Genomic DNA, 26012 nt, shown 5'->3' on the forward strand with positions numbered 1-26012 from the left:
AGGGTTTCGTACCATAATGCAAAACAAAACGAAAAAAAAAGCAAAAAAAAACGGTCACCCATCCAAGTACTGACCACTCCCGACGTTGCTTAACTTTGGTCAAAAATCACGTTTGTTGTATGGGAGCCCCATTTAAATCTTTATTTTATTTGTTGTTATAGCGGCAACAGAAATACATCATCTGTGAAAATTTCAACTGTCTAGCTATCACGGTTCGTGAGATACAGCCTGGTGACAGACAGACGGACGGACGGACGGACGGACGGACGGACGGACAGCGAAGTCTTAGTAATAGGGTCCCGTTTTACCCATTGGGTACGGAACCCTAAGTCCAAAATATGACAGTGAAATTTGAACCTATGATGTAGGAATTAGAGTTGATTTTGTAGTGTTTTAAAATGGAACGAAACAAAACAAATGCAACTCTGTGCTAATTGAATACGATTTCAATTTCATCGAACTTAATAAGTAGGTAGTAAGTACGTACTAACTGTAGGTGTGGGATCGTGAGCCTTAAGAGGATATGAAAGCCAGCCTACACCCTCCGCTTACGCCTTTTGCCTGGGCTACACTAACGAGAAACTCCGTCCATTATCGCGATAATCAACGGCGTTTCCCGTTAGTGTGGCCCCGGCATTATGGAGTTTCTTATGCATGTAAAATATACATAACTGTCAAATCATCGATGTTGCAATTTATTTTATAGTAATTTTAAGAGTTCAGTATAAAGGCTATTATGGCTTTGACAGAGTTGTCTGATGTCTAATGGCGAAACTGTATATAATACTTCTCAATTCTGTAGTCTAACTACTAAATACCGAGCGAAGTTTTGTAAATTTTAACTGTCTTAGCCCCACTTGCACCATTCCACTAACCCGGGATTAACCGGTTAAACCGTTAACCCAGTGGCAAATTGTACTGGTAACCATGGTAACTCCAGGTTTAACTGGTTAACCCCGGGTTAGTGGCATGGAGCAAGTGGCCCTTTAAAAGTTAACTGCAATGAATTAGCAGTTATAGATTATGTAATAAAACAGCCAGTAGTAGTACAAGGCTACATAAATAATTAACATAGTTCATCCAATGTTTTACATTCATAGGTGTACTTATTGTATCTAATAAGCCGCGGCCGGTGCTGGTAGCGTTGTGTTTATATATCTTTAAATTTAATTCGACATAAAGGCTGTGCACACCGTCCTTTATATCTCATAAGTGCCCCATCACACGAGCGCTTTCAACGCGCAAATCTATCTGCACGCTAAATTCAATTTAATGAACAAGGCTTAAAGTCGAAAATCCAACACCGCTTGGTAAAAAGCGCCAACTCCATTGTGTGAATAAACACACATGTATCTATTTGTGTCCTTCAAACGATTTTTTAACGCGCGTTGAATAAGCTCTCGTGTAAATAGGGCCTAAGAGACGGCACACCGCTTGCGTGACGTGTGCGTGCACGCCTCAGACATTTTAACCTGTGTGCTCTAGCCTTAAAATATAACACAGCTAAGCTAATGAAAATGACACTTATAAGTATTGTGCTTAAGTCCGAAATTAAAATACATAGGCCGTGGACAACTCGGATCTGTTCTTTTTTTATATTCACAGCGCTACCAAAAAAATCTGTATGCCGATATGATTTAGTGCAGCGGTCGGCAACCTTTTAGCAGCCAAGGGCCACATAGAAGTTAACGAAGTTGACGCGGGCCGCACTTTGTCAATATGTGTGACTTTATCAGACATTGTCGTTTGACAATATTAGGCGGGGCCGCCTTTTGCCGACCGCTGATTTAGTGTATGGCGAAAATTGTCGAAGAGTCGAATTGACGTAATAATCCGTTTAACGACTTTAGATACAAACAAGAATATATTCCTAAGTGTTGGTAAGTTCATCTTACATGGCACAAGGATAATCTTTTTGTTTACTTTTTTATAAATCCAGTAGCTGACTGGGAATATAGCGGCTGTTTCGTTTCTCAATAATGTGAGAATCCAGATATTTATTTGTATGATTGCGAATAGCTGCGGCGAGGATGGATAAATTGATTACATATTTGTTTTATATTTTGCTTTTTTATTTATTTCCCTATTACACCTTTTACACCATTTTAGTAATAGTGATAGTAACATTTTCTTCGTGAATCTAGTATATAACTGGATCAGGCTTGAGAGGTGGGAGGAAATGACCGAACAGGATAGTCTTAGATAGTTTTTAGTAGGAGTAGCAGCGAAAGAGCTATTATTGTTTGTCCTTGTCACAGTCTCACATTGTTTTTATTCCCCACCGTAAATTTAGTATGTATTATGGTGGGCAACAAATAAATTCGACCAATCATAGCGTTGCATTGAGTATGTTTTGTCCCTCACGGAGGCACACGTATACCACTTCTATAGGATCCCTTCCATGAGTGTCAGTCAATCAAAATTCGATTCTAAACTTAAAACCGTCGTTTTATGGCTGTGTTTTGACTCGTAAATTTAAATCACTTGAACTCACGGGGTTAAACACTTCAAACACTCATTTGAATTGTGGGCTACAGCTACGTACTATTGTCTGTGTCACAGGCACAATTTATAAAAACATTAAAATAGCTTTATCATTACACCTTATAAAACAAAGTCCCCTGACGCGTCTGTCTGTTTGTGTGTTTTTATGTTTGTTCGCGATAAACTCAACTCTTCAATAGAACGGATTTTCATGTGGTTTTCAATAAAGTGTGATCAATAGAGTGATTCTTGAGGAAGGTTTAGGTATATAATTTGTTAACTCTTGCGAAGCCGGGGCGGGTCGCTAGTCTATAGTAAAACCGTTTCCAAATATATCGAAGAACATAGTTCTCTCAAATATCTAAACACGACATTCAGGGTTTTAAAAAAACACATTCATTAAACATAAAACAATATTTATTATAAAAATTATAACTTCGTATCTCAAAAAAGAATACTATCTACACTTGTGTTGTAATAATTCTATGAAAAGCATAACGGTATCAGAACTCTAAGTATAATAAATTAAAGGCCCATGCACTATTTTGGGACTAAATAAATATATGTAAATAACTAGAATTGTCTCACAATAACGCGAAAGCTTTTGTTATTCATACACTTAAAATGTTGACAAAATACCATTAAATTTGCCACGTCAGATATGTATAAAAATAAGGCATTTATTTTATATCCATTATTGGCTATGTGCAATTGTGCAGTTTATCGGCTATTGGTAAATAGTTCCTTGACAGTTAATTACAATGAAATTCGGTCATAAAGTATTAATAATAGTAAGTATTAGTATAGTATTTATGCCAAAACATGCGCTGAGATGGCTTTGGGTTTACACATACCCAATACATGAGATAATAAAACATTATAATAAAACATCGAATACGTTCTAACGCCAAAATAGGCTTAAAAATTACCATTCACATGATGAAAGTCAGAAGCAGAACTACAGTACAGTACAAACTTGACTACATTTTCTAATAGTATAAAAAGTTTTAAAATTTCAAACTAATAAGGTGCCCGATTTTCCACCTTATTGTATGGTTACAAGGTTCATTATCAAATAGACATTGAGCAATTATACAGAAATGTAAACATTATAATAATTATTGTTATTCAGACAGACATTCATAAGCTCACGTTAATTCTAATTTGTACATTTTCTTATGCATGTAAAGATTGTAAAGCTATCATGCATGTAAAGATTGTAAAGCTATCACACGTCTATATTATTATCGACCAATCTATCCTATCCTCCTACTGCCCAGCCAAAATTTGGCACTGAAATTTGAACCTATAGTGTAGGAGATAGAGTTGATTTTGCGTTGTTTGAAAATGCAACGAAACAAAGCAAAAGCGACTCTGTTCCATTTGAATATGGTTTAAATTTCATCGAACTGTTGAAGTACTATAAGAAGGATCTTGGGTCTTAGGAGGCTATTGCATAATTTCGTATTCGTAATTCGTATCACACCTATATATGGCTTTTATAGCTTCAATATGAAAATATGTTTCTTTGCTTACCGATTAATCTAAAAGTACCGCGGTTACCACTGATGCGCACCCGCAATCCGCTCCAGTATATGAGCGAGACAGCATAATGGATTTAAATAGCGATGTCTCGCTTGCACACCGGAGCGGGAAGCGGATCCGCAATGTGAATACCGCCTTAATCAGGCATATATCATCGTTGTCACAAGTAACTGGTCATTGGTAAACCTTATTAATAAAAGCATAAGGTCTAACCATGCCCAGTTAGTTGTTACAGTGAGAATATTTGCTACCTATTGAAGATACTATGTAGTTCTAGTTTGAGGTGAAAGCTACCGTCAGTTAATATGTTTGCCGTCTTTCCATTTTTTCTTTGACCTTTCAAATGCTTCTTTTATGCAAGCCCTGTAAACAAAATGAAATGTTAGAAAATCAACTCATTAGTTATAGAGTTAGCGACGTATTGATTTGTATCGAAACATATCAAGCCAAATTAAACGTTTTTTAAAAGCATATTTAGCCGGTCAAAAATTTGGATGTAGGCGGACACGTGGCCGGCGTCCACGTAGCGCACCTCAGCGCCGGGCCAGATCTCTAGCGTGCCCACGTGTCTAGTGTAATGTTACCTGAAGAGCGACTGGTGCAAGATGTAGGCGGACACGTGACCGGCGTCCATGTAGCGCACCTCAGCGCCGGGCCAAATCTCTAGCGTGCCCACGTGTCTAGTGTAATATTACCTGAAGAGCGACTGGTGCAAGATGTAGGCGGACACGTGACCGGCGTCCACGTAGCGCACCTCAGCGCCGGGCCACATCTCTAGCGTGCCCACGTGTCTAGTGTAATGTTACCTGAAGAGCGACTGGTGCAAGATGTAGGCGGACACGTGACCGGCGTCCACGTAGCGCACCTCAGCGCCGGGCCAGATCTCTAGCGTGCCCACGTGTCTAGTGTAATGTTACCTGAAGAGCGACTGGTGCAAGATGTAGGCGGACACGTGACCGGCGTCCACGTAGCGCACCTCAGCGCCGGGCCAGATCTCCTCTAGTGTACCCACGTCGTCTCTTGGTACGTACGCGTCGTGTTTCGCACACACAGCTAGACAAATCAAAAAAATTGGGGTTAATCTCAGTATTTATAAATAAATCCAGTGTAATTGGCACTATAGTTCGTTTTTTTAGCATTAGAAAGAACTTGAAAGAAGGTAAGCGATCTTGACATGTCGTTTAATTCAAAAACGCTTTTTAAAAATCAATAACTATTACTTATGAAAGCAGAGGAATATAAATAATTGTATTAGATTCATAATTGTTACATATTTGCCGTAACTTATTTTTAAAATGTGTTTTTCAATTAAAAGACACGTCAAGATTGTTTACCTTATTTCTAATGCTAAAAAAAACGAACTATAATTCACTTTGATACCCAGCATTAGCAGTTTGCTGCAAATGGGGATACCATACCATTACACTATTTTTCAAACTGGAAGGGTACGATGATAGATATCAATTCAATACAATTTTGCGTCAATTGTCATTTTCAGGTTATAAATTGTATGGAGATGACATATATCATCGTACCCTTCCATTTTGAAAACATCAAACATCAACATCATCAAACATCAACATTTATTCAGCAAATAGGCCACAAGGGCACTTTTACACGTCATCATTGAATTTACATACATGCAAAAATAATAACATCAACAATTTTATAAAATAAAACTAAGAATTCAATCTAACGTATTACAATTACTAAGAGATGTATATGGTCTCTTAATGTCGAATTACATAAAAAATACAGATACAAAATACAAAAAAAAACTATAATATTTAGAGGTGTAAATGTCTCTAGGTGTCAGAACTATAAGATTATATAGTTTATCAAGTTATCCTTAGAGATGTATAGGGTCTCCAAGAGTCAATATCCTGTATAATTAATACATTCATTAAGAGAAAAGAAACATACGAGAGCAGAATGAGGCGTCTCACTGTAATTAATTAATAAAAATAAAGTTACTAAGTATAATAGCTTGTGTTAGCTTAAACAGACCAGTCTCCACAAACAGCACCCGTTCACGAGTATGACGCGTATCTCAGCCATCGCCTCCCTCAACCTTCATTCGGGAAAGTGGCGACCCGATCAACGACGCCACCGTAAGCAAAGACTTTTAAGCGAGCATGACATGTTCAAGCTACCGGCCTATAATAATATTAAAATAGTAATAACATGTACGAGTAGCTGTAAGACACGGCATTTTGTGCTCGTATGTTACATAAAAAGACAGTATAGCTTCACATAATTACTAGCCTAAGTTGACTTAGAGATGTAAAGGTCTCTAAGTGTCAGAAACATTAAAAATATAGGTATGTACAATCAAAAATAAAATATATAAATAAATACTTAGAGATGTATAAGGTCTCCAAGTGTCCAAAACTAAAATTAAATTAAACAATTTAATCAAGCGAGAACATCATTGTCTCATGTGTCAATTCTACTGGACACTAGCATATTTAATTCACAATGTAAAAAAAAAAAACAATATTTATTTACTTATTATACTAATGAAATCAAGCTACCTGCTTAAAGGCATCTCTATCGTTTATAAAATCATTTACAGTGTAGTACGCCTTACTTAACAAGGAGCGCTTAATGTGCGACTTAAATTTGTGAAGTGGTAAATTCACTACATCAGTGGGGACTTTGTTATAAAAACGTGTACAGTTCCCGACGAAAGACGTACTAACCTTACGGAGGCGGTGGGCGGGCACGGCAAGCTTAAATAAAAATACTAAATACCCAGTGAGGCCTTTGTTTCTGGTTGCGATACGATGCATAGAGTTGTTGTAAGTTCCCTAGTTTGACATTATAGCTCTAAAGAAATGTTGCCTTCCCATACAGCAGCATTATGACATAAACCGGAAACCAATACCTTAAGGTCCCTAATTTGACATTTGTGACTTTCTCAATCAAAAGGTACCACTTTGTCGCTTACCATAAAGACGAAATTTACTTGTATCTTTATACGAATAACCTGAGCGTCCTTATGGTAAGCGACAAAGTGGTACCTTTTGATTGTGAACGTCACATTTAGACACAAAATTACAACTTACCAATAATCAACGAAGTGTCATACGGCACAGAGAAGTTACTTAAATGCGTGCACTCATCCATGATCCCTCTCATGAACTGCAGTGCCTCTCTGTCCCTCCAATGTACCTTGCTCCAGTCTATCTTCTTCTCGCTCTTACTCTTCATGAAAGGCAGATTGGACCACAGATCCGACGTTATCTCCGAGACTGTCCAGGACTTACTCTTGGCTTTTACTAGTTTGGTCTCTGGGACTGGTTGGAGTTGTGTTGGTGGTTTTAAAATAGGTTGGGCGCCAGTGGTCTGTTGGCCGGTTTTGGCTGGTTCGGTTTTGTTTTCAACAATACCTATTGACCTTAAATCGGCTGAAAACAATAAGACAAATGCATCGTTTAGTAAAATTATTAATCTTTTTTTTAGGTACTACAAAGTACAAATATAAAAAATATGTAAATTATATTATACTATATCCTGTATCCTTTTTACTATGACTGCTTAATTGATTCTAATTGAACTAAAATCGAGAAGACAATTACGAGTATATAATAATAACAGGAGAGAAAATGGATTAATCTGAATTTAAATTGGAATTGAAATTTGAGTACCATATGAAACTAAGATTTTTTATTTATTTATTTATACAGAAACGGCAAAAATCAAAATCTGGCGATGCTTGTCTATGTTTCTCTGCATAGTGTTTTAAACTTGATCAAGTGAAGAAGAAAGTGAAATGTGTCGTATCAGCCTGTCAAGAAAAAGGCCAAGGAAAGAGATACATAGATAGGTATCTGTAGCAACACCGACAAGAGAGCAGCTCTTAAGTTCATGATGATGACGTTAGACTCACCAATTTTACACTTCATCAATATCTCATTAATCTTGTCCTCCGTCAACTTGTTGATATCGTCAATATCCTGCGGCCTCAACTCAAACTTGTCGTTCGACAACAACTTCTCATACAACTGCTGACTGATTTTCTTCTCGTCCAGAAGCCTCTGCATCTCTTGAATCAAAGCCTCCCTCGGATAAGGTTTCGCTTCTTTCTTTGGCACATTTTTATTTGACTCCACCATACTCTTTGTCATATCTACGATGTCTGGGTTTTCTGAATTGGTCTCCTTATAAGTTACGTCAAGTTTTTTAGCCATGTCAACGGTGGTGGAGACGGGATGGGTGGAGGGGTGGTAGGTCTGTGCGAATTTTTTTCCCGCTAGAAAAGCCTCGTCGACGATGGTGACCATTTTGCTGAGTTTTTCGCGGTATTCGCCGTCCGAGAGGTACTGGTCTTCTAGTAAATCCCAGTTTATTGATTGTGACATGACACCCTGTAATTTCAAACTTTGCTTGATACAAAATAGTACCCATACCGGTTTTACTTAATGTCATTTGCAGCTAAAATGTAAAGACAGTCGCATTTGCATATTTTTTTAATATACCTGTAGGAACACTGCAGACGCGGTTGACCAGGACAAGCACGGCACCAGCACCAGGGGTTTCGGCCAGTTTGTAGCTGCTAGCGACGCCATCTACAAACCAAATAATATAATTTATAGTAGTGCTGCCACAGTAATACATAGTCAAACCAAGCTGCAACAACGAAAAGTGTGCTAGAATAGGATATGCTTTAAATATGCTAAGAATTTTACCAAGAACCTGTCGCTTAAAATATATTCGACTGAATGTAGGTAATATAGAAGGCAAGAAAATTGTGTTGGAAGACTTGTAGTCGAAAATAACGCCTCGTTTTATAGATAACTGAATATTCGCATTAATCCTAACACACCTCACTGACTGTGAGCTAAACAACATGGCTCCTTAAGCCAGTTGAGGGTAGAATAAAACATTGCACGATCAAATAATGTAGGTTAAAATCAGGACGTCCAGTGACTGATCCAGGCGGTTTTGTAATTGGTCGGTTAACCAATAAATGTTATAACTACCCGAAAATGTACAAATTGTTTGTTTACTTTTATTTAAATACCTAAATATACAGACTATAAGGACGGTAAGCACGAATAATTTCGAGTTTGTTTAGCATCCTTACTTTTCATGGGTACTTACATGACCGCCCATGGACAGTCCGGTGACGCCGAGAGAACCGAGTCCGTTCCGCTCACACCAGTGGAACAGAACTAGTGATTCCAGAATGAGGCAACCACCCATCACGAAGATGTCTGACACATTGTGGAGAGATGACCGCCTGAAATATATTCAAATATGTTGGTACTTACATGACCGCCCATGGACAGTCCGGTGACGCCGAGAGGACCGAGTCCATTCCGCTCACACCAGTGGAACAGAACTAGTGATTCCAGAATCAGGCAACCACCCATCACGAAGATGTCTGACACGTTGTGGAGAGATGACCGCCTGTAATATAAAGACTAATAAGTCTAGCATAACATAACTATCACTACACTTTATAAAACAAAGTCCCCCGCCGCGTCTGTCAGTTTGTGTATATGTATGTTCCTGATAAAATTCAAAAACTACTTAATGGATTTTCATGCGGTTTTCACCTATCAATAGAGTGATTCTCGAGGAAGGTTTAGCTGTACTTTTAAGGTTTTGTGTAACTGTAACCCGTGCGAAGCCGTGGCGGGTCTCTAGTCTCTAGTTATACCTTAAAACTGGGTCGACCGCCTTATATATGGCGCCTTCATTAGGGGAATTGTGTTATTTAATACACCAATTAATTTCTGTATAAATCAGTATATAAATATTGTTGTCCTACTGATGTCCTATTGAATTTAAAGATTTGACATTTATAATTATAATTCAGGTCTATCCTAAATGATAACACCCACGTTTGCTTAAATTGATAAGATACCTATTAGTTTCAACATTTTCAACACTCGTGAATTAGGTAACCGATGAGATTAACTTGTAAGGCCTGACTAAAATATCAGTGACGTAAGCGTTCAGAATGAATCATAAATATCTATCGACGTGTATCACCTAATACATGCAGGCCTTTTACAGTCAATGAACTACACATTCGTTCCTTTAACTACACTTCGGCGGATATCACATCGTTGCCGTATACGGTAATCACTCAGTATAGAAATCTCCTTACAAAGGCTTGCAAGATAGGGGTTTCGACCATATAGGTTCAGACCTATGGACGAAATGGGCCTACCGCGGTCGGTTTCGTCCGTTTGCCTCTGCTGCTCCCTATCACTCAATCTGAGTAATAGAGGTGTAGATAACGCCAGTTAGTTAACGGTATAAGACTGGTATTATTGGGACACGTGGGCCGTACTTTCGTTATCAAAGATTGGCCTTATGGCCAATCTAAAACCGGGGTTAAAACCAGGGTTTTTCATTATAGTGCAACAACATTTTTAACTTTAACTTAAGTTTTATTAAATTTATTATTTGTACTAATTTAAGTAAACAAAAAGGTACTTTATAAAAAAAAGTCTATCAATTCAAAAAAAATCCTGACATTTTCGTGTTCCGTCCCCATTCCTGACAAAAGGCCAAAATTCCTGACATGTCAGGAAAATTCCTGTCATCTGGTAACCCTACTCCCATACAACAAACGTGATTGTTTTGCCGTTTTTTGCGTAATGGTACGGAACCCTTCGTGCGCGAGTACGACTCGCTGGCCGGTTTTTTAATTCATAATGTAAACAATCTATAAGAAAACTGCATATTACATAATGTTACCTACATTAATAGATATTACAATAATGTCATCATGGCACCGTGCCACGTTTGAAAGTAAATAACAACACGCCCTTACGTTTGTCTCTAATTAAAGACACAGGTGTTGACTTGACCAGCCCACATTAAATCATATCAAAACCACGACTTCACACGTAGGTGGACTTTACAAGACAAGCTAAAACCGATTACATCTGTTGCAAATAAAGATCAAATTTGAATGCAGATTAGTTTATGCCGCGCAATGTCATAGCGGTTATGATTTTTAGACGCCTTTTATGGGCACGGAATGTTCTATCAATGTGGGTATATTCGCGAACGCCACCTTGTGGCGATTCCCACACTGACTTGATCAATCGTCTCCCGAGCCAAAACCCCATAAAACTTTACGGACCTGATTTAGTTAAATTATGTTTTATCCCTTTCTTACAAATACATAAGTCAAAATGACAGATAAGACAAACGATAAACGATTATTAGCTGTTCAAGGTTTGTAGCGCGTTTATGAATAAGGGGGAAAGTGTTTTAAGAGCGGTTTCGCACTACGTCCGATCCGAATCCGATCCGAACCCGTGAAAATATGGTCCGTAATAGCCGTAGAACTATTTCTATGGTAAGTTACGCACTAGATCCGATCTCCGTCATCCGATTTCTTTCCGTCATTCAACGTGTGCGGTGCGTAACTTACCATAGAAATAGTTCTACGGCTATTACGGACCATATTTTCACGGGTTCGGATCGGACGTAGTGCGAAACCGCTCTAAGTGTGTTGTACCGGACGCGTTTTACCTCTTAACAACTCATGCACAGTCGCCATCAGATATATCGGAGAGGCCAAGGTGTTCACAATATCTGAACAAGCTCTCTAACGCCTTTACAATAGAGGCGAGGCGTGCTCAGATATTTGTGAGCACCTTGGCTGCTCCGATATATCTGATGACGACTGTACATGTTACCTACACACAGAGGTCGGACGCAAAAAAGGTTGGTGTCACCTGACTTACGCCATTTTGACATTTAGCGAAACAAACGGATAACTTTTATTCAATATTTTATAATAAGTGTGGGTGTTCCTTACACCTGGTCCGTCGGTTTCCGGAGGCCGTAGAAGGGGTTCTCGAGGATGATGCCGCCAATGCCAGCTTCTTTGATGAGCGGCTTCACCATCAGATTCCGGCGCCGCCAGAAGAACTGCAACCAAGACCGAGTTTAGTGAAATTTTCCTTTAGGTCTTAGGTTATAGTTTTATAATATGAATATAAAAGTAAAATATAAAAACACTTACATAACAATAAAAAATACATATAAACACGTTATAAAAACCTAACCAAGGGTGCCGCCGGCAGCGGGGCAAGGCCCAAGCTGCCGGTGGTCAGGGCTGCAGAGAGGAACCGGCGGACTATCCGAGATCACCGCCTTCTGCATTTGGCCCTTGATCCAACCACCTAGCGAGTCTCTCAAGATGTTGGTGGAATATTTAGTGAAATTATTGTTATCCACAAAATATCCGGTAAAATCTTCAACCCGTTATGACTCGCTTGTCTAGTAAACCGATTAATTTAGTTTAAAAATAAAGTTCTTAAAACGTTCGCGTTCTAAATAGAAGTTCGGAGCGAAACGGAAACCCGTATATTTTATTTTGATATCAATTATCACTTGATTGTGTTTTCATTACGTCCTAATAAATGCTTTATTAGGGGTACGAATAAGGCAGATTTCCTCTATTTTAACTTTATTCGTTTAGGTGTTTTTGATTTTAAATACCTATACCTATACTCGAACTTAAATTAGAATTGACAGTTTGACCTAGACTTACTGCAGACATTATATGTAGGAGACATTGATCTACAAATGACGCATTGCGAGTATTGCCACTATAAATACCATATTAATAAATCGATAAGAGCAATCACGCCACATACGTCGTCCTCAAGGTTTAGATGTTATTCATTCATTACATTAGGGGGGTCCACACAGAACCAGCAACCTCGCGAGAAAATTGCGCGCCAATAAAAAATCTCATAATCTACATTAAGGGGTTGGGGGTAAAAGTTCAATGTTTTAGGATTTTTGTTATTGTTTGTGTACTAATATTAGCTTACATGCCAAATTTCAGCTTTCTGGAACTCCAGAAAGTAAGTACCATAAGAATTATTATAATCATCAATTCATCACTTACTCAGTGACGACATCGGGGTTTTTTAGATATCAATAAAATCTAAACTATAAGAGATATGCAATTGAACTTTTTATGTTTAATAAGTATAATTGACATCATATGTCGAGAATTTTGTTTATCTGGTATAATCCAAACCCAAGTTACCTATAAGGGTTCAAAAAACCGGCCAAGTGCGAGTCGGACTCGCGCACGAAGGGTTCCGTACCATTACGCAAAAAACTTCAAAAAAACCACGTTGTATGGGAGCCCCACTTAAGAGCGCTCTTACAAGAAAAGTCGAAATAATGCAAAATTGATGATACTAGTCGACGAAATTCAGGACTTTGCGCTCATTATTAGAAACAATGAGTACTTGCTCCAGTAAAAGCGTCTTCTTATCTTTATAAATATCGTTGTAAATATTAGAAAAAGGACTTATTAAATTAGTAATGATTTTTTTTCTGATGGTCGTTTCCGAAAAACCCCGTGAAGCACTGAATGGCGAGCTCTTATTTGGAAATGTTGAGTATTTTACTCTGCTAAACCTGGCTATTTTGTATTACTAATACCCTGTACTTTAGGCATATCAAACTATATTTTTCCTACATACCTTTGAGAAAGAGAAAATCAAAGTAAAACGAACTCGATTTTCTCTCCGAAACAAGTGTCAATTCCTACGAAAATCTACTTAATATCGAAGTCATTTTCATACTCAAGCAATCTGCAACGTTTGCTTATACTGTTGGTATACATTAGTGTTTATGAAATTCTACTATAATTTTTTGGCAATTTTTTGAAAACTACTCTATATTACCGATGACGCGCGCTGCGCCAGCTCAGTGCCGCGGCAGAGCTTGTAGAGGCAGGACGTGTGTCGGTCGGCTCCGCACATTTTCAACGGCGACGACGAGGTTTTTTATCATTGTGTGCGGCGGGCGCCGTGTAAAACGCTATACTGTGTGCGTGTAAACCGCAACGAGAGACTTTGATCCTAGCACTGTTTTTATAGTATTATAATTTATAATGGTACAGTTTAATAAACTACCGGACAGGATTAAAAATATTTGAAACGACCTGACATTCTATATGTATTTATTTGACTCAAGATAGTACTCAGGGTCTGATGATGGAGCCGGAAGGTGGTCACCGGTACCAATCAACCATGCAACTAAACCGCTTCGTGTTTAGGCTCGTTTTATTCATCTCAACAAGATCTTTGACACAAGATAGTACTCAGGGTGTGATGATGGAGCCGGAAGGTGGTCACCGGTACCAATCAACCATGCAACTAAACCACTTCGTGTTTGGGCTCGTTTGATTCGGCTCAACAAGATCTTTGACTTAAGATAGTACTCAGGGTCTGATGATGGAGCCGGAAGGTGGTCACCAGTACCAATCAACAATGCAACTAAACCACTTCGTGTTTAGGCTCGTTTTATTCGTCTCAACAAGATCTTTGACTTAAGATAGTACTCAGGGTCTGATGATGGAGCCGGAAGGTGGTCACCGGTACCAATCAACCATGCAACTAAACCACTTCGTGTTTGGGCTCGTTTGATTCGTCTCAACAAGATCTTTGGCACAAGATAATACTCAGGGTCTGATGATGGAGCCGGAAGGTGGTCACCGGTACCAATCAACCATGCAACTAAACCACTTCGTGTTTAGGCTCGTTTGATTCGTCTCAACAAGATCTTTGACACAAGATAGTACTCAGGGTCTGATGATGGAGCCGGCAGGTGGTCACCGGTACCAATCAACCATGCAACTAAACCACTTCGTGTTTAGGCTCGTTTGATTCGTCTCAACAAGACCTTGGACACAAGATAGTACTCAGGATCTGATGATGGAGCTGGAAGGTGGCCACGGGTACCAGTCTACCATGTAACTGAACCACTTCGTGTTTGGGCTCGTTTGATTTGTCGCAACAAGATCTTTGACACAAGGTAGTACTGAGGGTCTGATGATGGATCCGGAAGGTGGTGACCGGTACCAATCAACCATGCAACTAAACCACTTCGTGTTTGGCTTCGTTCGATTCGTCGCAACAAGATCTTTGACACAAGTTAGTACTCAGGGTCTGATGATGGAGCTGGACTGTGGCCACGGGTACCAGTCTACCATGTAACTGAACCACTTCGTGTTTGGGCTCGTTTGATTTGTCGCAACAAGATGTTTGACACAAGGTAGTACTGAGGGTCTGATGATGGATCCGGAAGGTGGTCACCGGTACCAATCAACCATGCAACTAAACCACTTCGTGTTTGGCTTCGTTCGATTCGTCGCAACAAGATCTTTGACACAAGTTAGTACTCAGGGTCTGATGATGGAGCTGAACTGTGGCCACGGGTACCAGTCTACCATGTAACTGAACTACTTCGTGTTTGGGCTCGTTTGATTCGTCGCAATAAGATGTTTGACACAAGATACTACTCAGGGTCTGATGATGGAGCTGATGATGATAGACAGGTACCCGTCGCCACCTTCGCGCTCCATCATCAGACCCTGAGTACTACCTTGTGTCAAAGATCTTGTAGAGATGAATAAAACGTGCCTAAACACGAAGTGGTTTAGTTGCATGGTTGATTGGTACCGGTGACCACCTTCCGGCTCCAACATCAGACCCTGAGTACTATCTTGTGTCAAAGATCTTGTTGAAATGAATAAAACGAGCCTAAACACGAAGTGGTTTAGTTGCATGGTTGATTGGTACCGGTGACCACCTTCCAGCTCCATCATCAGACTCTTGAGTATCACCTAGTGTCAAAGATCTTGTTGAGACGAATCAAACGAGCCCAAACACGAAGTTGTTTAGTTACATGATAGACTGGTACCCGTGGCCACCTTCCAGCTCCATCATCAGACCCTGTGTATCTTCAGTGTCAAAGATCTTGTTGAGACGAATCAAACGAGCCTAATCATGTTACTACATGGTTGATTGGTATCCGTGACCACCTTAATCATCATCAGATCCTCAGTACCAGTTCGTTTTTAAACCCTCGTTGATACAAACTTTACAACCTATAGGTACCAAATGCAATGACGAAACATGTAAATAAGCGAGTAGGTACCTATAATTTCTTTCGAGTAATATACCTTCATAAGTACGAGTATGGGGCTATTCATAAATTACGTCGTTTCAAATGGGAGGAGTGGGGGGGGGGGGGGGGGGGGTCTGGACATCGGATGATGGTAACATGACGTAGGAGGAAACAGATTCATCCGAAGCTTGATTTTTGGATGATTTGAGGGGTGGGGAAGGTCAAAAATCGTCAAAAATAGATAACGTAATTTATGAACAGCCCCTATGTACATTTGCACTGCATTTAGTATTTTCGTACTTACCAAATAACAGTTTTAGAACTTTAAAAGTTAAGTACAGTTAGTGTTGTTATGGTTGATTTCAATATGCTTCGCGAAGGATCAAGAATGTTTAATCCATCATTGTAGTGCGAGTGTGGTAGAAGGGATCGGCATACTGAGCTCGCACGGCCTGCCGCAGCGCGTAAAATACCTAAACTCGCTCAACGCCGAAATGTAATAGCGCTCTTAAATCTTTATTTTATTCTGTTTTTAGTATTTGTTGTTATAGCGGAAATACATCTGTGAACATTTCAACTGTCTAGACAGCTATTGGCTCATGAGATGCCGCTTGGTGACAGACAGACGGACAGTGGTGTCTTAGTAATAGGGTCCTGTTTTTTTAGGGTTCCGTACCCAAAGGGTAAATAAGGAACTCTATTACTAAGACTCCGCTGTCCGTCCGTCCGTCCGTCCGTCTGTCACCAGGCTGTATCTCGTGATCTGTGATAGCTGAGGAGCATGAAGACAGCTGAAATTTTCACAGATGATGTATTTCCGTTGCCGCTATAACAACAAATACTAAAAACAGAATAAAATGAAGATTTAAGTGGGGCTCCCGTACAACAAACGTGATTTTTGACCGAAGTTAAGCAACGTCGGGCGGGGTCAGTACTTGGATGGGTGACCGTTTTTATAGATATAATGGTACGGAACCCTTCGTGTGCGAGTCCGACTCGCACATGGCCGGTTTCACCCTTTGGGTACGGAACCCTAAAAACGCTTGCGCTTCGCTTGGCTCGTCTTGGCGGGGGCACTACCGAGCCCTCAGATTAAGAGGCCTTACTCACAGAATAAATAATAGTACTAGGTACAGAAGACTCACTCTCTAACAAAACGCGTCTGTTACGATCAGCACAGATATGGCCGCTAGGTGGCGACAGCGCCACGCGCGGCTTTTGGGGCGGAGCGGATGTACTTTTAGAATTTAGCTACCTGTAGCAAAACGACGAAATCGCGGAGTGAGCCACGCCTGCCTTACTCAAAATGTGTGAACTTGGCACTCCACTCCATAATACCATCGCCCACACTGTTAACTGAACATCGGTGGACCTTATGCCTTTTGTAATAAGGTACACCGATGTACAGTTAGGAGTGTTGTTGTCTGTATTCTATATAGGGGGTTATCGACACACTATTTCGGCCGAAAGTGAAGTGTAAACAAGCAGAAATGCATTAGATACGCACGAATTGGCACTTGCTAGTAAAAAAGCGTAAGCGTACGCTTTTGGCACATATGTTAGTTCTATCCTTTGAACTTAGGTCCTTACAGAAGTAAAGCCTCAAGTACACATGTCGGATGCTAGTGCCAAATCGCGGTCATTTCATTTATTTATTTGTTAACAGACAGACAAACATTGCAGCTGAGAATACAATTGGGACTTAGCAGGCTTAGGGCCACTTGCACCATCCCACTAACCCGGGGTTAACCCGTTAAACTGTTAACCTAGTGTCAAATTGTACTGGTAACCATGGTAACTCCAGGTTTAACTGGTTAACCCCGCGTTAGTGGAATGGTGCAAGTGGGCCTTAGGGTGTTATCGTTCAATATATATATAAGAATCTCGAGAGGAATAGGCGTTAAGAGGAATCTCTTCGCCCTATTCGAGGACGATACCGTGGACAGGGCGAAGTAGAGAAGGATAAGCAGGAAAGCTGACCCTACCACCATGTGGGATAGATAGGTAGGAAGAGAGAGAGAGAGAGAGGAGTAGGGGTTAAATAGAAGTGTGAGGGGTACTTACACAGCTATTAAATAATGAGAAAAAAAACTTAGAACGTAGTTAGCATCTCTGAATGGCGTATTAATCTTAATGAGCAAGTGTGATGAAAAAACTTTACAGACTTCACACCCTTGGTATAATTCTAATCCAGAATATGCACCAACGTTAAAATAACTAACAAACTGTACGGATATGATGGTAGTTTTTTTCTACGTGAAAGCGTGATAAAACGGTGTCCGTCACTTTCCATCCCGCGGAGATAAAAAGTGAGAGTTATTTTGTCACGTGGATAAAGCGATCCATAATACGCCTGCTGAATATAGTTAAAAATAAATTTACCTTTAATTACTCTAATAACCAGTTAAATGACTTTGTATGAAAAAAAAAATAATTTGTGTTATTTCAAGTAGACACACTACTATTTATTTATTTTTGTGGGGGTTGTCCAAGCCCTCAGGATATTGTCATACACTTGTAAATGTCAACCCATCCCACCGTGACTAGCTGGATGCTGGTTTGATTCCAGCTCTTAACACTGGAGGCCTTGGTAATTTTTCCTTAATATGTATTTCGGCTTATACCTTTAATTGTAATAATGTATAATATAATAATGGGAAGCTGGACAAGTACCCGCCGAGTGGAAACAAGGACTCTTGGTTAAAGTCCCAAAGAAGGGTGATCTATCGCGGTGCGATAACTGGCGCGGCATCACTCTACTTCCAGCTGCTGCCAAAGTCTTGGCAAAAGTCCTGCTTAATCGCATCGCACCAAAAGTAGCTGACACTCTGCGCGAGGAACAGGCGGGTTTTCGCTCGGGTCGCTCCTGCGCTGACCACACCAACACCCTACGTATCCTTATAGAACAGTGTGTCGAATGGCAATCCGAACTATGCTTGGCTTTCGTCGACTTCGAAAAGGCCTTCGACACTGTGAAGTGGAGCGTGTTGTGGTATATATATCGACACCGAGATATACCATGGGACACGAACGTTTTGGAGGATTTAGACTACGCGGATGACATCGTGTTGATTTCGCCTACTCTTGCCTATCTAGAAGCCAAACTTGAAAGACTTAAAGAAGAGGCTGATAGAATGGGCCTGCGAATCAACAGACGCAAGACAGTCAGCATGCGAGTTAAATCAAGGACAACGGATCCGCTATCACTGGGGGGCGAGAGCCTAGACTCGGTGTCCAAGTTTGTGTACCTAGGGAGCGTATTATCCTGCAAAGGTGGAGCGGATGAAGACATCGACAACAGGATAAAGAAGGCGAAAGCTGCGTTCGCTCAGTTAAAGGCTGTTTGGGAGTCGAAAGTGCTCACGCGACGTGTTAAACTTTCCCTCTTCGAATCAATTGAGAAATCTGTGTTGCTTTTTGGCTGCGAAACGTGGAGTGACTAAAGGCCTAACGAATAAACTTCAAGTCTTCGTCAACAAGTCCCTCAGGTCGATCCTTCGCGTTTTCTGGCCAAAAACTATTCGTAACGAAGACCTATGGCGTATATGCCGACAAACACCCATTGGCCAAGAAATCGCGACACGGAAATGGAGATGGATAGGACATACTATTCGAAGAGGGGAAACAAATAACGCAACCATCGCTTTCGGTTGGAAACCGCCGGACGGAAGCCGTGGCCTCGGGCGCCCTGTACACTCTTGGCAGCGGTCCGTCACAAATGAACTACGAGCGGTCGGGTTGAGCTGGGGCGAGGACAGAAGGGTCGCTGAAGATAGGAAGGAGTGGCGCGAGCTTGTGAAGGCCCTTTGCACCTCTGGGGTGCCATAGGACAACAACAACATAATGTAATAATCCTTTATTTCAGACAGTAATTTCATTTTTTTCTACAGTTTTTGCGTATTTTTTTTCCCTGTCTGTGTGCCACTTATTGGCAAAAGGCCTCCTCCAACCTTCTCCATTCCTCTCTATCCTTGGCAACTCTCGTCCATGTGCTTCCTGCTGTGGCTTTGATGTCGTCCACCCATCTTTTGTTTTGGTGAGCTTCTTTATGGATTCTATTCTTATTTTATCCGATAGTGTTTTCCCCAGCATACTTCTTTCCATGGAGTTTTGGCAAGTTTCTAGCTTTCTAATGTGTGTTTTAGTGAGAGCCCAGGTTTGGCAGCCGTAAGTAAGTATAGGAAGTAAGCTGGTATCAAAGAGTTTCCGCTTGATAGTTACATTGATATCTTTATTTTTCGTTATTTCCTTTAGGCTCCAATATGTCTTCCAAGCATTTCCAATACGTTTATCTATTTCTTTTGAGGTTAGATCTACCGGAGAGATTATCTGGCCTAAATAGATGTACTCATTGACATATTCAATTGAGTTATTATTGATGAGAATAGGTTTTTGCTTGTCGTTAGTCATTATAGCCTTGGTCTTTAGTGTGTTCATAACCAATCCCACCTTCCCACTTTCTCTAACTAGGTCATTCAGCATTGTTTGCAATTCCTCACTTGATGATGAGAGTATTATCAGGTCATCCGCAAATCTCAAATGTGAAAGGTTTTCACCGTTAATAGATAGTCCACATTTCTCCCAGTCTAATTGGCGAAAGACTTCTTCTAGAACGGCTGTGAAGAGCTTCGGCGATAGTGGGTCCCCTTGATGTACCTTTACCTTTATACCTTTAATTACCCTAAAGTAATAATCACTACACCTTAAAAAACAAAGTCCCCCACCGCGTCTGTCTGTTTGTGTGTTTGTATGTTCGCGATAAACTCAAAAACTACGAAACAGATTTACATGCGGTTTTCACCTATAAATAGAGTGATTCTTAAGGTTTAGGTGTATAAGTTGTTACCACGTGTGAAGCCAGGGCGGTCGCTAGTTACTACTACTAACTGGTGGGTGATGGATCACGACCAGGATACGTGGAAGAGGAGGAGGAAGGCCCAGCAGTGGGACACTTTAGGCTCATATAAATAAAATAATAAACTTACATGGTCACCGGTACCAGCCAGATGCAAGCACATGGGTTTAACTCCCTTCTCTGGCCAGTGGATAGGCAGGAGCACCTGGAAGTGGGCCTTCTGAGCCACTTCTGGCACTATCCCGGGCAGATAGCGGTGCAGTGGTGATATAAAGTACCCTTCCAGTAGTGTGCAGTCTGATAGTTTTTGTTTCTGCAAGAAATTTCATCATGTAAGTCTCTCATGAAGTAATTGATATTATGTTAGTTGCAGATTACAAAAAATCTGTGTTTGAGAATTATTAGATATGTTTATAAAATTTTTGCATTTACATGTTTTATCAAATTTGAAAATAGTAGCATGCATGCATTTAATATGCTCCAGAGTTAGAACGGTGGCAACACTGATAACACCGATCTGATTTAACCATGGAAAAATATTTACGGAACAGTGAGGTTATGTAAATAAATATTACAAAATTATTGTAAAAAATATAACAATAAAAAATACCTTGGTGATTGTAACTGCATAGTCTCTCTCAACGAGCTTGAAGCATTCATCTCGGTTCGATACTACTTTTCTAAACTCGAATAACCTTTGGAGGGGCAAAACATTCGATTATATAAATTAGGTAAACACGATTGATAAGGTTAGGAATGCGAGTAAACATAACTCTACAACCAATATATAATTTTATGTACAAGCCAGCTAAGGAGTTATTGCACATACCGACGTAAATTTTCAGGCTTTCCCCATCCTTTAGTGAAAAATTTTGTAATAAGTATACTGCGATAGACTGCATCCAATCTACTCGCTGACATTTTTGTGATATAAGTAGATTGGATCTTGAGATTATTACACGATTACTTGATGATATTTGTGGTTGCTGTCCCGTGCATGGTCGGTGTCAACACATTAAACACATTTTTAGATGGGGAGAGGTATGCAGGAATGTGGTGTCAACACAATAAATATTTTTTTCAGCGGGCTCAGCTGTTCTGTCACATTAATACGTTTCGTTTCATGCATTGTTTGATATTTCGTTTTTCATTTGCGTTCTAAGATGTCAAAATTACGAAACAAAAAAATTGTAAAACAAAGAAAGAATATTCGTTAGTATTCAAAACAGAATGTAATTATATTTTATATTTATAGTAATTAAATGTGTTTTGGAAAATTGAAAAAAAAGTCTGGGGATTGGTCTGGAACCAAATTTTTTATAATGGCAACAGGAAACGGAAGCAAAAGTTATGGCGGTTTTTGTTCGTAGGCGCTAGGCGCGTCTGTGCGGAAACTGCGGAAAGAAGAGACAGGAGAGTCGTAGAATGAATTGGATCCCATACATTTCACGACTCTTCTCTTTCCGCAGACTCTTTACTTCATGTTTTTGTATTAATTTTGAGATTTTATATATATATCCTATCCTGTATTAGAGTAAATAGAGCTATTTACTTTTGGAGAATCTCATAGACTGCAATACAATTTATTTTCTGGTTGTGCCAATTTAAACAAATAAAATAGAATAATAATGTTACGGTAGCACATAGGTTGCTGACGCAGCTGTCGAAGTGACAAATTCGCAATCACCTTGGTGGTGTCAGTGACTACTTCCGCATAGCTAAGATTATGTTGTGTTTTAGCACAAGATTTAGCACGTCGTGTAGGTGGCCATTGTTTTTCATGCCCTAAAATGTATCAGAATACAAATATTATTAGAAACTTGTATTGCTGGCAGAGTTTGATAATAATGGCCGTTTTTACAGGCCCTTAGGTTAGTATCTCATTGTGTCGTTGAAGACTATTCAGCCAAATGCATTTGCAATCTATGATATTTTATATGTTTGCAATGAAGGTGTGAGCTTGATTGGACTCCCTACTAATATTATAAATGCGAAAGTACTTTGTCTGTCTGTCTGTCTTCTTCGTACTTATACAGCTGAACAGATACCTAAAGGCCTGTCCAGACGAGAACAATTTTTCGTCAATCTTATTAAATTGTCCGGTCAAATCAGGTGGTGCGGACGCAAACGCCAATTTGAGCGGTCTAAATTTAAAAAAAATGCCCCCAAACGCGAATACTAGCATCACAAATTGGTGTTCTTGCGTTCGCGTTTATCGGTAATATCGGTCATAATCGGCGGTTGAGCCGGTTGAATTCTGCGAGCCAAAATTGGCGTTTGCACGGCCTGATTTAATCGGACAATTTAATCAGATTGGCGAAAAATTGTCCCCGTCTGGACACGCCTTTAGTGGGCCAGTATGATGGCCCATCGTGTATAGGAGCCATACATTTATTAATTTATAATTACAACTGGTTGATTATGAAAGTATTATTTTTTTCCATAAAAGTAGTAAGGTAAACGTCCCAGTGCTCGACATCCTAATGGCCAATGCCCAATAAAGGAAACCCTGTCACTTCTATAGCTAATGACTATGTATCACTTTGACTTTTGAAAGTTGGTAGATTAAATGGAAGTTGTAAAACTTGTTAATTGATGTCATAGTCGTGAAAAAAAAAACCGGCCTAGTGTGAGTTGGACTCGCGCACGAAGGGTTCCGTATCATTACGCAAAAAACGGGAAAAGAATCACGTTTGTTGTAGGGGGCCCCACTTAAATATTTATTTTATTTTGTTTTATTTATACTATTTTTTGTTATAGCGGCAACAGAAATACATCATCTGTGAAAATTTCAACTGTCTAGCTAATCTAGCTATCACGGATCATGATTCATGAGTTACAGCCTGGTGACAGACAGACGGACGGACATCGGAGTCTTAGTAATAGGATTTTTACCCTTTGGGTACGGAACCCTAAAAAAGCATTGTAAATGGCAAAGTGCATAAATGTGATTAAGCTAAGTCTGTTTTACATATCTATATAATTATAGCCAATTAATATTTTTTGTTAATATAATATACCTACCATATAAGGATTCTCGGTGTTAGTTTTACCTGGGCATCGGATCGAAGTGTAGCATCGCTTGATTGGATTTAAAATTGGTTTTATAATAACATTTATAAACAAGGTAAAATCTTGTCGATATTTTAATTCTATTTTTTAACTAATACAAATGCTTTCTTGATTATCTTTTTACAGTTATTGTACTTACCTACTTAGATACAATAGGGTAAATCGTCAATTACCGGCCACCGGCTAATAACTGGCCACCCTAAACTAAAGATGAATTACATTCACCTATAAACAGAATTCATTTTAGTACCTATAAGGTTTCAACAACTGGCCACCCTTCAATAACTAGCCACCTTATACTAAAATGAATTCTGTTTATAAGTGAATAGAATTCATTTTTAGTTTAGGGTGGCCAGTTACTAACAGTTATTGACGAATTACTCTATTTGTTTTATTTAGTCTTAAAGTAAATCCTACAAATCCATGATTTTAAAGGCTACCCATAATGTCTAATGTCACAATTTAGCAATAAAACCAGTTCCAGATGTTAATTTAGGTTTAATTTTTATAATCATTTGTTAAGGAACGGATATTTTTTGTATGGGAAGTTGGGAACGAAAACGGTATTTTTTCGTTCTTTGTTAATTATTTTCATTTCTAATTGGGTAATCTAATAATTAATACGAAGTCGTTACCTTAATACACAACTGAGTCTACATTTCGAGTAAGTATAAAATAATTCGAAAATATGGTTATTTCGATGTTTTTGCAAAAAACCGGTTCCGATCCCGGATGTAACAAAAATAATGGGGATTTATTTAATTAAATGCCATATTCGGTATCGTGTTCTGATTAGGAAAAAGTAGAAGAAAAATGTTTGGCCTTTGTATGGAGGGTTGGCCGACTTGGACAACCTACCCCGGCCACTCCATAGAAAAAAAAAATTTTACGCAAAAAAAAAATATGTCATCTACTTTTTCCTAATCAGAACATGATACCGAATATGCCCTTAAACGGATCCCCACTATTTTTGTTACATTCTGTATAACGGCTCGTTGTATCGAATTGATATTATATGAAATTAAATGTTTGATTCAGATGGCACGGATCTGGCTTGTTACATCTATGGTGCTTGTGGCGTATCTTCAACTGGCATTTTGTGCTGGCGTAAGTACTGACTCTAGTCATTTTTTAAATTTACTTATTACGATTACCTATAATAAAATATAACTTTACTCTGCAATGTATTAAAAACTCTTCAGACCTTGAAAAAATAATCTCATACGATTTTTGCTGATTTTTGTTAAATTGCGGGCTAAAGTAGGTTCAACAAATGCAATCGATCTATGAAATGCCGCATTATGTATCGAAAATCGCATGCAATTTGTTGCAAGGTGAGGCAAGAATGCAAGTAAGAAAAATAAATCTCTAAAAATGACTAATTCAGTGCAGTCATTTTGTTGCCATTACGACACGGATTATGCAGCCAAATTAAAATTAGGACGATAATTTTCCAGGGTAAATGTGTACAGCACTCCGAATGTCCAGAGAAAATGGCGTGCGAGAGCAAAAGCTCCCAGTGTGTGGATCCGTGCCTCACACATCGCAAATGTGGAACTGCAGCTACCTGTATTGTCGATGAGCATTTGGCCAAATGTCAATGCGATCCAGGTAACTTCACTTTCAAGTAAAATAGTATATTTTTGGTTGCCTCACTATTGCTAACTGCTATATTTTCTTTTCTCCAGGAAATGTAGGTAATCCCTACGAGAGGTGCAGCTCCTCGACATTCGATATACTTACTGAAGGACTAGCAGGTTAGGTTTACAGTGTTTAAGGCTTCTACAGATGGTGCAACAAATTGCATGCGATTTTAGATGATTGCTGACCAAGAAACGAATTCATTGATTTGCCAAATGCCGCAATGTATTGCAAATCGCATGCGATTATCAGCGACATTTGGAGATGCCATTACACACCAGTTAAATCACGGACAGTACGCCATAGAGTATATTGAATAATAGAGTACTTACCATAGAGTTATCAGTTATCCACCGTATTAGTCAAGGACGGTACTTGACTCAAAGTTTCCAAAAGGCCATCTGTTGTCAATATTCCGCAACTTTTTGAGAACATATTTATACAGCGCAAGTACAGATGTGCAAGTTGTGAAAAAAATCCAAAAAGTTGGTAATATTCTCGG

The 26012-nt window shown here is 39.4% G+C and overlaps 1 protein-coding gene and 1 long non-coding RNA gene across 4 annotated transcripts; one reads left to right on the forward strand and one right to left on the reverse strand.

Moving 5' to 3' along the window:
- Positions 1–3814: 3814 nt before the first annotated feature.
- On the reverse strand, positions 3815–21915 carry LOC134800179 (protein ABHD18). Of its 3 annotated transcripts, none has more exons than XM_063772663.1 (10): positions 21627–21915; positions 21408–21492; positions 20928–21110; positions 11822–11934; positions 9136–9274; positions 8511–8600; positions 7922–8399; positions 7098–7439; positions 4947–5082; positions 3815–4392 (listed from the first exon to the last, which is right to left on the reverse strand). In XM_063772663.1, exons 1-10 carry the CDS (start codon positions 21716–21718, stop codon positions 4326–4328), a joined length of 1725 nt encoding a protein of 574 aa, XP_063628733.1. In that variant the 5' UTR covers positions 21719–21915; the 3' UTR covers positions 3815–4325. The 3 variants fall into 3 exon arrangements, with proteins under 3 accessions (XP_063628733.1, XP_063628734.1, XP_063628735.1); XM_063772664.1 differs by lacking the exon at positions 9136–9274 and adding an exon at positions 9306–9444; XM_063772665.1 differs by lacking the exon at positions 21408–21492 and having other exon boundaries at positions 21627–21914.
- Positions 21916–24902: 2987 nt separating this feature from the next.
- Positions 24903–25621, forward strand: LOC134800288 (uncharacterized). The gene is made up of 3 exons (XR_010145521.1): positions 24903–24976; positions 25327–25480; positions 25558–25621. It is a non-coding gene; the product is annotated as an uncharacterized LOC134800288 (long non-coding RNA).
- Positions 25622–26012: the final 391 nt, after the last annotated feature.

This window comes from Cydia splendana, chromosome 19, assembly GCF_910591565.1.
Source record: "Cydia splendana chromosome 19, ilCydSple1.2, whole genome shotgun sequence".
NCBI classification, from domain to species: domain Eukaryota; kingdom Metazoa; phylum Arthropoda; class Insecta; order Lepidoptera; family Tortricidae; genus Cydia; species Cydia splendana.

Bases quoted from the DNA above. Each gene is read 5' to 3' on its own strand.
- LOC134800179 (XM_063772663.1), bottom strand. From the start codon at position 21,718: ATGTCAGCGAGTAGATTGGATGCAGTCTATCGCAGTATACTTATTACA. The intron at 11,935-20,927 runs GTAAGTTTATTA...TCTTGGTTGCAG, and splicing joins TGGCTGGTACCGGTGACCAT to TTCTTCTGGCGGCGCCGGAA. The intron at 4,393-4,946 runs GTAACATTACAC...TTTTGTTTACAG, and splicing joins TTGCACCAGTCGCTCTTCAG to GGCTTGCATAAAAGAAGCAT.